This window comes from Anguilla anguilla, chromosome 17, assembly GCF_013347855.1.
Source record: "Anguilla anguilla isolate fAngAng1 chromosome 17, fAngAng1.pri, whole genome shotgun sequence".
Lineage (NCBI taxonomy): Eukaryota > Metazoa > Chordata > Actinopteri > Anguilliformes > Anguillidae > Anguilla > Anguilla anguilla.
In genome coordinates this window covers 31,050,217-31,063,410 of record NC_049217.1, presented here as the reverse complement: position 1 = coordinate 31,063,410, position 13,194 = coordinate 31,050,217, and the positions used below count along the sequence as shown (strand labels likewise).

The following is a 13,194-nucleotide window of genomic DNA, read 5'->3' as shown; positions in this document are numbered from 1 at the left end:
TCATCGCCACACCGCGCTGTGTGCAGACGGTACCACCGTTAGTGTGTGGGGAAAAAACGCAGATCTGCTGAGGCAGTTACAGGGAAACCTAATAACGCATTCTGACAAATATCCTAAATCCCCCCCAGACACACTCCATGAATACTGAGTATGTGCTTTTAAACAAAAACTCTGCCGACTGGCGCGGGGGGGGGGGGGTGTCCTCTATTCTCCTCTGTGTTGGGAAAGAAGTCATATTAAGTTTTTTTTTTAAATTAAAGTTTATTCATTTCTTCACCATCATTAGTCTCTTCAACAGGCTACAGTGAGTGACACTTGCTTCTGAGGCACACCATAAACAGGCCCTCACCAAGAAAGGGTTGCACATCAGCAGAGAGAGCGAGAGAGAGAGAGAGAGAAAGGGGAAAGAGAGGGAGAGTCTCATGTTACTGTACGTGTCATCGACAAAATCACTCTGAAATAATGGCAAAAAAAGAAGGTATTCATTCTATTAGGAGAAATGTCCATTATCCAAATTAGAAAGTCTAGAAAGTCTTTGAGAGAGAGAGAGAGAGAGGGGGGGGAGGAAGAGAGAAAGACAGAGAGAGAGAGAGAGAGAGAGAGAAGGCACAGACAGAGAGGGATAGATGTGTGTGTATGTGTACACGCATACATAGATATATACATGCACATACGCATACACATACACATACTTATTATATGTATGTATGTATGTACTGTACTGCATGTGTAAAGTATACAGTGAGGAAAGACAGATGGAGATGGGGGGGGGGGGCTGAGGCTCGTGTGGCTCTATACCGAGTCCTGAGGACTCTAAAGTGATTCCCCCCCACCCCCCCTCTCCCCCTCTGCCACCCCTCCCCCCCCCACCCCCCGCTCTAACAGCGGGCCAAGCCTGAATCCGGCTGCATCCACGTGACACAAAAACAGACCCCCCCCCCCCCCCACAAACATTTCTGCTGACAGACCGGATGGCAAATAAATATCTACCATAAGCCAAATCATATTATCCGCACTGAGGAACCCACCCCCACCCCCGCCCCCGCCCCCACCCTGCGCCTCTCCCACCAGCCGCCCCCTCGTCACGAAAAGCGCATCGCAGATCTCAGCCAACGCACTGCCAGTTAGTTCCTGCCCCACAGTGACAGGATGGGAGAACGCAGGGAAAAGTTTTAAAAAGAGAGCCAGACGTCTCTTAACTCTGAAATGCATTCGTTACGGAAACGAGGAAACGGCAGCTCAGGCCGCCGAGCGCGTCTGCCCGTCTCTGCCCCTGTGCTGTGAGCGTGAAGCGCTGGGACAGAATCCCGACTCTCACGCCGCTCCCCACACCAGCTGCAGAGGGAGCGGAACCGGAGCGGAACCGGAGCAGAACCGGAGTGGAACCGGAGCAGAACCGGAACTGAACCGGAGTGGAACCGGAGCAGAACTGGCGCAGAACCGGAGTGGAACCAGAGCGGAACCAGAGCGGAACCGGAGTGGCACTGGAGCGGAACCGGAGTGGAACCAGAGCAGAACCGGAGCTGAACCGGAGCAGAACCGGAGCAGAACCGGAGCGGACCCGGAGCAGAACCGGAGCAGAACCAGAGCAGAACCGGAGCAGAACCGGAGCGGACCCGGAGCAGAACCAGAGCAGAACCGGAGCGGACCCGGAGTGGAGCCGGAGTGGAGCCGGCTCTGGAAAAGGCCCGCAGTCGCATGGCGCGGGTTTGGGGGAGGAAGGAGTCCCGCAGAATGAGTCACACTGCCGAAAAGGAGGAGGAGGAGGAGGAGGAGGAGGAGAGCCTGTTACGCAAGGCTCGGGGACGACAGGGCTCTTTTTTTGTTTTCTTAATCCATTTTTCTCTCTCTCTCTTTTTTTGTCCCGCAGAGCGTGAGCTGATGCATCACATGAAAGAAACGCCAGAGCCGCCACTGAGGGGAGAGGGAGAGAGAGAGAGAGAAGGAGAGAGGGAGGGAGAGAGAGAGAGAGAGAGCACGCCTCCTGCTGAGGGGGGAGAGAGAGAGAGAGAGAGAGGGGGAGAGAGAGAGCGAAAGAGAGAGGGGGAGAGAGGGAGGGAGAGAGAGAGAGAGCGCCCCCTGCTGAGGGGGGAGAGATAGAGAGAGAGGGAGAGAGGGAGAGAGTGAAAGAGAGGGAGGGGGGAGAGAGAGGGAGGGAGAGAGAGAGCGCCCCCTGCTGAGAGGGGAGAGATAGAGAGAGAGGGAGACTGCCCTGTGCTGAGGGGAGAGTGAGAGCGCCCCCTGCTGACGCTGGAGCCTGGCGGATCAGTACCTAATTCCCGTTATTAAGACACAAACTTAACTCTGATTCATTACTCCATCGAACACAAATGCGTAATTAACTGCAATGCAGTGCAGAACTTTTTTTTTTTTTTTTTTTTTAAATCACCCCCATTCCCTCTGGCATTTTGGGGGGAAAAGTTATTAACAATATTAATGACCCGTGATTCCCATCTCCCTAATGATGGGGGTTATTAAGACTGAATTTCAGCGATTCTGCCACGGTTTTCAGAACGAAGCTTGCGCAGCGGCTGCAACAACCTGGGATCTTACAGCAGTATTATCACAGACAAACTAGCAGCACAGACAAACTAGAACCACAGACAAACTATCACCATAGACAATCTAGCAGCACAGACAAACTAGAACCACAAACTATCACCATAGACAATCTAGCAGCACAGACAAACTAGAACCACAGACAAACTATCAGCACAGACAAACTAGAACCACAGACAAACTATCACCATAGACAATCTAGCAGCACAGACAAACTAGAACCACAGACAAACTATCAGCACAGACAAACTAGCAGCACAGACAAACTAGCAGCACAGACAAACTATCACCATAGACAATCTAGCAGCACAGACAAACTAGAACCACAGACAAACTATTACCATAGACAATCTAGCAGCACAGACAAACTAGAACCACAGACAAACTATCAGCACAGACAAACTAGAACCACAGACAAACTATTACCATAGACAATCTAGCAGCACAGACAAACTATCAGCACAGACAAACTAGCAGCACAGACAAACTATCAGCACAGACAAACTAGCAGCACAGACAAACAAGCAACACAGACCATTGTGAAATGAAGACCTACAGATGGCATCTAATTTGAATGAAAGTGTGCTGTCAGCATTACATAACATTCAGGTGTTGGGGAGGGAAAACCGTCTAGAATATAGAAATACATAAAAACATCCCAACACACAACATGCCACCCAGCAAAGACAGGCTAAAGCAGCGATGTCCAGTCTTATCCGGAAACGGCCAATGTGAGGGCAGGTTTTTGTTTTAGATCAGCACCAAAGCACTTGATTCAACTAATTAACTAATCAAGGTCTTCAGTGAAAACCTTGATAAGTAGACTAAGGCCTCTTAGTGCTGGGCCAAAACAAAAACCTGCAGCCATCACAGCACCTTTTTCAGATAAGACAGGACTGAGCTGAACCAGAGGGACACCAAACCAGGGTCCCGGGGCACAATCTCCCCCGTACGGCGCTGTGTGCGCACGCGTACATGCCTGCGCGCGGTCAGCCAAATCAGCACCGGACCGCAGTGCCAAGAACAGCAGCGGCCTGCTCGAGCACGTTAAATACGTTCCGTTTGTTTCCCTTCCGCTCAGCAGATCCTTATTTCCCTCAAAGAGAAATTTGTGCACGGCATTGAAACTACGATTAATCATACGATTATGATGGAAGAGGCGAAGCGAGAGGATTTACTCTGAGCGGAGACAGATAAGGGCCGACGGGTGATTATTCTTCGGCCGTTTCATGACTGAGTTATGTTTATGACAGCAGACGGCTAAATATCAACGGGCTTAAGCTCACACACTAGGGTAAACACGTTTGGCGAGAGCGGAAGTCATGGAGAAGAGAGAGATTACTGCACATGACTTCACATGGAAACAGGAGACAGGCTGAAAATACCCAGAACGAAGCCTATAGCTGCACCTTAAATTAGCTCTGGAGAACTGGAATAGGCAGTAAAGTGGCGCACCACCGTCCGCGTCAGCATCAAAAATGAAAACAGAAACCACTGGCCGATGCGGTGCGGATCGAGAGGCAATCGCGCGTTAAAAAACAAACGTTAAGTTAATTAGCCGCACGCTCCCAGCAGCCAGTTATCTGCTGAAATTCAGGCCAATAAATCACAATCCGGAAGGTTCCGTCATCCAGCCCAGGAAGCAGAGCGCTGGCTCCGAGTCTGACTCACGAACAAGGGAGCGACACCAACACACAGCCAACTGCTGAACTCAGGTTCCGACGGGAGAGCTGACAGGATGGGGGAGATGGGGGGGGGGGGGGGGGTCGCCATGGAAACAGTCACACTGGCCCCTCCTGTCAGCAGAAGAGGGGCCCTGGCGCCGTGTCGTGGAAGGTCCTGACGGGCGCCGGGGGGTGAAAGGTCAGCTTAATTGATAGTGTCGGAGAGGGAGGCCAGACCTCCCCTTTACCCTTCGCTAAAGATCATCTCCACAGGGCCAAGACAGCCGACTGCGGGAGCTCTCTTCATTTCAAACGCCGGCGTGGGGCACAGAGGTCTGTCTCAGGACGCTGGGAGTGGGGATCATGAGAATAAACACTCTCGTTCTTTAACTGCAGCTAGTTAATGAGAAAATCGCTTGCGCCGCGCAGCATCGATCGGGTCACTTATGAAAGGTCAGGTTTGGCCACAGAGGAAATCTCCGCTGGGGGGCCCCCCCCCACCCCCGTCTCTCAGATCATCTGTACACATTCATTGCATGGGAGGCTCTGGGGAACACGGAAAGGGGAGAGATTAGCTTCCACGGCACAAAAGGCGACTAAACAAACACTCAAACGGACGCAACCAGCAATTCAAACCTGGATGTAGTACAAAATCCTGGGCGCAACGTCTTTGCTAAATTTGCTGTTTATGCACGACAATGGGGGAGAAACAAAAGCTGAAGGAATTGACATGAACGCCAAAAACTGCCGCAGATTGTTCAAAAAAAGAATCCGCTGCTTTCTTTCCAGTGTAATTTGACTCTATTCAGAAAGAGAGGCGGTTTAAAACTGAACACGCAATTGGACGAGTGGATCGGGAGAGGAGGAAGCCGGAGAGAAACAATTCACATGGTGGAATAAAAAGAATAAAAGGGGGAAAATGAGGTAACAGGTCACTGAGTCTTTCAATGCAGCAGCCGTGTATCTCACTGATAATTACAGCCTCATCGGCTCCCGGACGATCGTCAGAGAGGATTCAGCCTGAACAGGTTTCCCCTCACCTGGCCCTGCGAGACAGCCGTGTGCATCCACACGCTAACACGCCAAACACGTGACTGCTTCCTGAGTCACAGATTACCAGCCAAGGCTCCGCCCCCTCTGCTTCATGAGTCACAGATTACCAGCCATGGCTCCGCCCCCTCTGCTTCATGAGTCACAGATTACCAGCCAAGGCTCCGCCCCCTCTGCTTCATGAGTCACAGATTACCAGCCAAGGCTCCGCCCCCTCTGCTTCATAGCAGCAAATCACAAATTACCAGCCATGGCTCCGCCCCCTCTGCTTCATGAGTCACAGATTACCAGCCAAGGCTCCGCCCCCTCTGCTTCATGAGTCACAGATTACCAGCCAAGGCTCCGCCCCCTCTGCTTCATGAGTCACAGATTACCAGCCAAGGCTCCGCCCCCTCTGCTTCATAGCAGCAAATCACAGATTACCAGCCATGGCTCCGCCCCCTCTGCTTCATTAGTCACAGATTACCTGCCATGGCTCCGCCCCCTCTGCTTCATGAGTCACAGATTACCAGCTATGGCTCCGCCCCCTCTGCTTCATGAGTCACAGATTACCAGCCAAGGCTCCGCCCCCTCTGCTTCATGGCAGCGAGTCACAGATGACATGTGATGGCTCTGCCCCCTAAGGGATTCATGAAGCCTCACTCTCCTGTCACTACCCCTCCCACTACCACAGGATTCTGCCTTCCCAAAAAATGGGGCTGAATGTGCACCCCCTAAAAGCCCCCAAACCAGGCCCCTAACCCACACTGATCCACCCTAAAAGCCCCCAAACCAGGCCCCTAACCCACACTGATCCACCCTAAAAAGAAAAACATCTAAAAATGATGCTATGCCCACACAGCCACAGTGTCACGCTCTCTCACAGAAGATGCACAGAGACAGAGGACGAAGGGCTTCACACTGTAATCCTCCATATTCACACCTCACCGCCTTGCAACTGAATTTCAGGGCTATTAATTAGAAGATCCTGGGAGAGGACAGAGAGAGCAGACCCTGTGGAAGGGTACCGGAAATGCTGGCACCTCCTAAAAATCCCACACCTTTCTCCTTAAGAAAATACATGCCTTGGCTGTGATTTCTAACTCAAATGCCTCTGATTGTTTGTGGCAGCAATCCCCTCTTCCAGACCCCTCATTGCTGTTTATTCACTTCAAATGACATTTAACCAGCAACAGTTTTGAACTGTAAATCTAAAATTTGGCAGGCAACACTTACAATCAAAATATCAATAATTTAACACCCTGGCACATTATGTAAACACATTATTTTTGTAAATTAGACATTACATCAAACTCAGGGACATCAACATGCTCAATCCTGTTATGTATCACAATTTAAAAGGAAACACACACACACACACACAAATCCTGCTTGCACATTAGCACACTGCTAATGTTCACCCAAATCTTCAAAACACCACACCATCATTCATTTAACTTTTTCTGGAAGTACATTTTTTTAAACTACTGCCATCCAGTGGACTACAAGAGGTACTGCGCGCCTCGTGTTTCAGCCCTGGTAAAAAGGGGTGCATTAGGGACCCACTTGGACCTGTCAGTGTTTGAGGTCGTCCCACTTTGGCGGGCACTTAGAGCGCCACCTTTAAGATGACGCAGGAGCAGGGTTTAAAAGCAGGTCCCTGTTCAGTCGCCTCAGTACCCCATTATCTCTCTGAATCCACTCACTGATAGCGGGAAGACAGAATCCGCCCCAGAGCGAGCGGTCAGCACCGGCAGCAGACTCATACCGCCACAAACACGTGCACAGCACACCATACAGGCCATCTGCAGAAATGACCCGCTCACAGAAATCCTCTAGAACTGAACATGAATAGAGCAGAGCGGGCATTGCTTCTTACTCAGCTCTTCAGTGGCACACGCGGAGCTGCCCGTCTGTCTCAGGCTTTTAATTCTCCCACACCTGGCCTTAATGCGTCCCCATCCAGCAGTTAAAAGCACCATTAATCAGGCAAACAATGAGTCAAATATTAAACCCAATATGCATCCAACCTGACGGCCCAGAGCAGGTCCTGCAGAGGAGGACGTGTGTGAGCGATCCATCTGAGTGTGTAGCACCGTGGCTTCAGAAGAGTGAAAACCACACGGCACAGAGAGGCAGCTACAGCAAACATACATGAGCAAATCTCTCAGAATAACGCCACAGGGCTTTTTAAAAAAGATTTTTTTAAATCAGAGGGGAAATCATTTTAAAGGAGGAAAAGAGGAAGAACTGAAAAAAGAGACAGAAAAAGAGGATGAAGAAGAAGAGAGACAGAGGGAGAGAAGGAGAAACACCTCTACAAATAGGAAGTAAAGAGAGGGACGGAGGGTGTGTGTGAGAGAGAGAGAGAGAGGAAGAGAGGGGAAAAGTGTCTGTGTATGTGTTAGAGATAGAGAGAGAGAGAGAGAGAGAGAGAGAGAGAGAGAGAGAGAGAGAGAGAGAGAGAGTGTGTGTGTGTGAGAGAGAGAGAGAAATGAGAGTGCTAGGTTGGGGCGGGGGGGGGAGGAGTGGTGGATGAGCAGAGGACAGATGCTGTCACCTGGCAGGAAAAAGAATATTTTAGCTGGGGAGGGCAGATTAGGACAACGGTCTCACCTGAGGAAGGCAGAGCATGCTGGGTAGGGTTCTTACCTGGGGAGAGTAGAGCATGCTGGGTAGGATTCTTACCTGGGGAGAGTGGAGCATGCTGGGTAGGGTTCTTACCTGAGGAGAGTGGAGCATGCTGGGTAGGGTTCTTACCTGGGGAGAGTAGAGCATGCTGGGTAGGGTTCTTACCTGGGGAGAGTGGAGCATTCTGGGTAGGGTTCTTACCTGGGGAGAGAATGCTGGGTAGGGTTCTTACCTGGGGAGAGTGGAGCATGCTGGGTAGGGTTCTTACCTGAGGAGAGTGGAGCATGCTGGGTAGGGTTCTTACCTGGGGAGAGTGGAGCATGCTGGGTAGGGTTCTTACCTGGGGAGAGTGGAGCATTCTGGGTAGGGTTCTTACCTGGGAAGAGAATGCTGGGTAGGGTTCTTACCTGGGGAGAGTGGAGCATGCTGGGTAGGGTTCTTACCTGAGGAGAGTGGAGCATGCTGGGTAGGGTTCTTACCTGGGGAGAGTGGAGCATGCTGGGTAGGGTTCTTACCTGGGCAATGCAGTAGATGGTTGGAAGATTCAGGAAAGAATGAGGTAACATTCCCGAGGTAGAGAGAAACAGGCAGCCATGCAGGACAGCGTGACAGAGTGAGTCATTCATTTAGCAGGGAAATCCTTCTCTTTCACACTCCCCCTCTCTGTCACTCCCTCCTCCTCGCTCTCCCTCGCTCTCGCTCTCTCTCTAACCTTCTTTCTGCATTCCACTATTTTTGTCTTTGCTGAAGACTTCCCTCTCCCACGTTCCCCCTCTCCTTTCTCTCTGCTCAGTCTTGTTTGCTGAGAGACAACAGTGCTTCTGCAGGTCTTTTTCTTTGCTGAAGTGAAGATGAACACAAAGGCACACAGACACTGTGTTTGTGTGTGTGTGTGTGTGTGTGTGCGTGTTCATATGTATACATCACTTTTAAGCATGTGTGTGTGGGCGTGTGTGTGTGCATTTGAAATCTCCCCTTTTTACCTCAGGATCATGGAGAGGGCCAGTGTGAGCTCACAGCAGGGGGTTAGGGTAGGGGGGGTGCTGCGGAGGAACCGGTGTGTGTGTAGCGGGGAGGGGGGAGGGCGGGGGGTGCGGGGGTGGAGAAATCTCCCGGGTGCACTGACATCAAACGGCATGCCGAATAAAAGGGGGAGGCGGAACGACACTGCAGCGGCGGATTCCCGCGTTAACCCCTCGCGGATCGCCGCGCGCAGCCTTCAAACCGAGAAAAAAATTAATTTAAAAAAGTCTCGTCTAACGTCTGCTGCTCACGTCTGCGCTCGCGGGCACGAGCAGCGCGTGCGGTTATAAACACAAACGGCTGAAAACGAGAGAATCTTCTCCGCGGTAATCAGGTCTGTCTGAAACGCACTGCCATTCATTCCAGCGGTTTACACAGCAAACGGTCCGCGCACGCGTCAGTCCCACCGCGGGTTACTTCATCAATAATCAATCACCAGCATCACTCAGTCAATCCAATCCCATTTTAATTGGCGTGACGATCGCATTATGTAAAACACGTTGCGAAAGATCACACCGATAGGAAATGACAGGGACAGGGGGAGAATAGCGTGAGCGACTAACAGTCGTTGGTGCAGTTATCAGCGTTTTATGCAACATGCGACGACAATCACACTTTCCCTCCACATCCCAAATGATAGCGGTATGACGGCTCAAAGTGCATTTTAATAGGGCTTCACTCTGCGGCAATTTAAAAAGCTTCAAATGCATCCTGTTTAACAGAGGATATAAAAAATGACACCAGTAAATGATACAATATCCAAATGTAAATAGCGTAAAGCTATTGTCTAGACATTGTGGTTGGTACACTTGGTTGTAAGCTTTAATTCATTTTTGATTTTAGGCAAATATTGTTCTTAAACAGGAGCCTGCAGGAGTGAGTTAATCACCAGATACAGGAACAGGGAGGACCGGCGTGTGTGGGGGAGAAGGGGCACCTTTGGGGCCCTCCAGACGGGACGTCCCGTTAGAGCTGCGGCTCCACGGGCGCTGACGGGCGCCGCTGTCCGGAATCGAAATCTGACTGAGTCAGCAGCAGCTTGGGCCTGCAGTCCCGGGGGGGGGGCAGGGTACTGAGTCAACTGAGAAGGGCGTGTTTCTGTGTGTGCAAGGGGGGGGGGGAGTGGGGGGAGTCGCTTGGGCTGATCAGCTTCTTTTAAAAAAAGGGGTAAAGACCTCCCCGTCCTGAGCAGCGGAACCGGTGGGTTGCCGGGTTACCACCGCCCCGCTGAAACTCGGCGTAGCTCCAGATTTGCGCCGCGTTCCCATTCGGTGGGATGCCCCGTGCTTTCCCGCGCGCGCACAGTGTGGAGTGCCCCCCCCCCCCCACAGGATCAGGAGCCACGTCTCCACCCTCAGCGTGTATTTAAGGAGAAAACCAGAGGCTGCCTGTACCCCACATGCTGCCTGTATCCCACACGCTGCCTGTACCCCACACCCCACATGCTGCCTGTACCCCATATGCTGCCTGTACCCCACGCGCTGCCTGTACCCCACACGCTGCCTGTACCCCATATGCTGCCCGTACCCTACGCGCTGCCCGTACCCCACGCGCTGCCCGTACCCCACGCGCTGCCTGTACCCCACAGCCGCACACTGCCTTATACCCACACGCTGCCTGTACCCCACATGCTGCCTGTACCCCACACGCTGCCTGTACCCCACACGCTGCCTGTACCCCACATGCTGCCTGTACCCCACACGCTGCCTGTACCCCATACGCTGCCTGTACCCCACACGCTGCCTGTACCCCACACGCTGCCTGTACCCCACACGCTGCCTGTACCCCACATGCTGCCCGTACCCCACATGCTGCCTGTACCCCACACGCTGCCTGTACCCCCACATGCTGCCTGTACCCCACACGCTGCCCACACCGTCCCGCTAACACTCGCCGTTTCACCAGGCAGTTCTGAGCTTCTCTAAATATTTATTCCTTTGGCAGCAGCCCCCGGCGGGGGGGTTAAGCTCGCGTCTGGCCGGAGAGCGAGGGAGCGGGCAGGAAATGCTGAAAGGAGAGAAACGGAGCCAATGGCAGGCCTGGGGGGCGGGGGGGTGAGGGAGGGTGAGGGAGGGCAAGGGCCGGAGCGGGGCGGGGTGCTGGGGGGGTGAGGGAGGGTGAGGGCCGGAGCGGGGCGGGGGGGGGGGGGGGCTGGGGGGGTTGCAGTCATGTGCGGTCAGAGGGAGCGCGGGGAACTGGCAGCATACTCTGCGGGAGGAAATCGCACTGAGTAAACACTCAAATATTGACCGCCATTTGGAGGGATATTTCGGGCCAGCTGGTCCCGTTGAGCGCGTAGGTGTGCGAGTGGGCATGAGCGCGTTCACAGAGGTCAGCTCTGCTCACCGCCTTCGCCTCGCGCCCCTCATCCCTGACAGCTGAGCAGAGACTGGCTTCTCCTCACCGCTTATAACTCAGGACCAGGGACATCCGAAAAACGCGACCTCTCAAGCTGTAAGATCACAAATACTAACGATCAGAACGCTCCCAACTGGACATTCCAATGCTGATGTCACAATCACTGCTGCTGAGTTCTAGAACACCGACTTAGAATTTAGAAATAAAACATTCCAAAAAGAAAAAAACCTACTCTTCACAGGGTTAATTAACTGCTCATATCCCAGGAAAAATATTACATGTGATAGTTTTTATGAAGACAAACCCAAGAACAGCCCAGAAGACCAAACAGTTCTGCTTCAGAGCAGCACGTTTGTGTTTCCAGTATTACCCGCCATGGCTGATACGGTATAACACACATTCTTCACAGAGTTAAGCATGCTCCTCTTCTGTCACATCATTATTCTTTATCTTGGTTTATTAATACAGTAAGAATATGCAGAGGCACTGCCAATGTAATTACAAATAATTAGAGAGAGAGAATGTCAACAGGAACAGATTACATTCCTGCCTGATTGAGCAATAAATTCTGCATTTTTTCCCTCTCTCATGCACAGGATTTAGAGTCAATCTCTGTCTTTAAAAGGAAAGTCATCAGAAGCGTCCCCTGACAACGCTGCTCACAGAACAACAGCAGGCTATTTGCATAATTGAGAGAGCAATCAATATTTTGCCTACCATAACTGTCACTAAATTGTATTATTGGTAATGAGATTTGCATGTGAAAAAATGCCTTCACCAACATTTTACCCGGTTTCTCGTCGATACTACGACACCCAGCGAACGAAGTGAACACGCACAGTGACATGTCCAGTGTTAATTCAACTCTAATAGAGTTAATTCAACTCCAGTAGGGACCGCATGCATTCCGCAAAAGTCGATTTAACACTGAACACTGTCGCCCGCCGTCACCGCAGCAACGATGGAGCGCCTCAGCGGGACGCGTGATGGGGAGCCGCTCTCCCGCGCTCGCCACGCCCAAACGCTCGCCACGCCCAAACGCTCGCCACGCCCAAACGCTCGCCACGCCCAAACGCTCGCCACGCCCAAACGCTCGCCACGCCCAAACGCTCGCCACCCCCAAACGCTCGCCACGCCCAAACGCTCGCCACGCCCAAACGCTCGCCACGCCCAAACGCTCGCCACGCCCAAACGCTCGCCACGCCCAAACGCTCGGGTGCTCCTTCCATCGGCACCCAGGCGGCGGCGACACTGAACCGCGTGGGGCACAAAGCCCGAGCCTGGGGGGGTCGACAGGGGGGTTGTTATTACAGACATAAACACAGCCTGTATGTATGTACACCGCACACGCTAACACACACGCCCGCACGCTGTACACCCTGGCGATGAAAGGTCAGCGGAACAGGAGCTTAACTGCCTGTCACTGGGGCAGACTGCAGGAGAACATAACCTGCGCAAACGCTCACACAGACAGGCAGGCAGACAGGCAGACAGACAGACAGACAGGCAGACAGACAGACAGACAGACAGACAGGCAGACAGGCAGACAAACAGGCAGGCAGGGAGACAGACAGACAAACAGGGAGACAGACAGACAGACAGACAGGCAGGCAGGCAGGCAGGCAGACAGACAGACAGACAGGCAGGCAGGCAGGCAGACAGACAGACAGGGTGACTCCCAGTGGAGGATGTTTGAGTATGACTCACACATATGAACCAGGGTTTGTTATCAAATCAAACCATCTATCCAACTCATCAGCAGATACATCAGTACCAGTAAATCTGCTAACAGCAATAATAATAATCATTATCACCCCCAGCACCACCACAGTCTGCACCAGCATCATCTCCTCTGTGAGAACACTGACTATGAAGCGCCTTCCAGTCAGGGTTTCACAGCAGCCTGCAGTCCTGCAGCCGTGCACATCAG

The 13,194-nt window shown here is 52.3% G+C and overlaps 1 protein-coding gene across 1 annotated transcript in view; it reads right to left on the bottom strand.

The window, feature by feature from the left end:
- LOC118217185 (RNA binding protein fox-1 homolog 3-like) overlaps nucleotides 1–1,700 on the bottom strand; it is a 13,360-nt gene extending 11,660 nt beyond the window's left edge. Inside the window, exons 1-2 of the mRNA XM_035399009.1 lie at nucleotides 1,607–1,700; nucleotides 1,220–1,335 (exon numbers count right to left, since the gene is read on the bottom strand). Coding sequence (XP_035254900.1) covers nucleotides 1,220–1,335; nucleotides 1,607–1,700 — 210 coding nt within the window. The remainder of the gene's footprint in view (nucleotides 1–1,219; nucleotides 1,336–1,606) is intronic.
- Nucleotides 1,701–13,194: the final 11,494 nt, after the last annotated feature.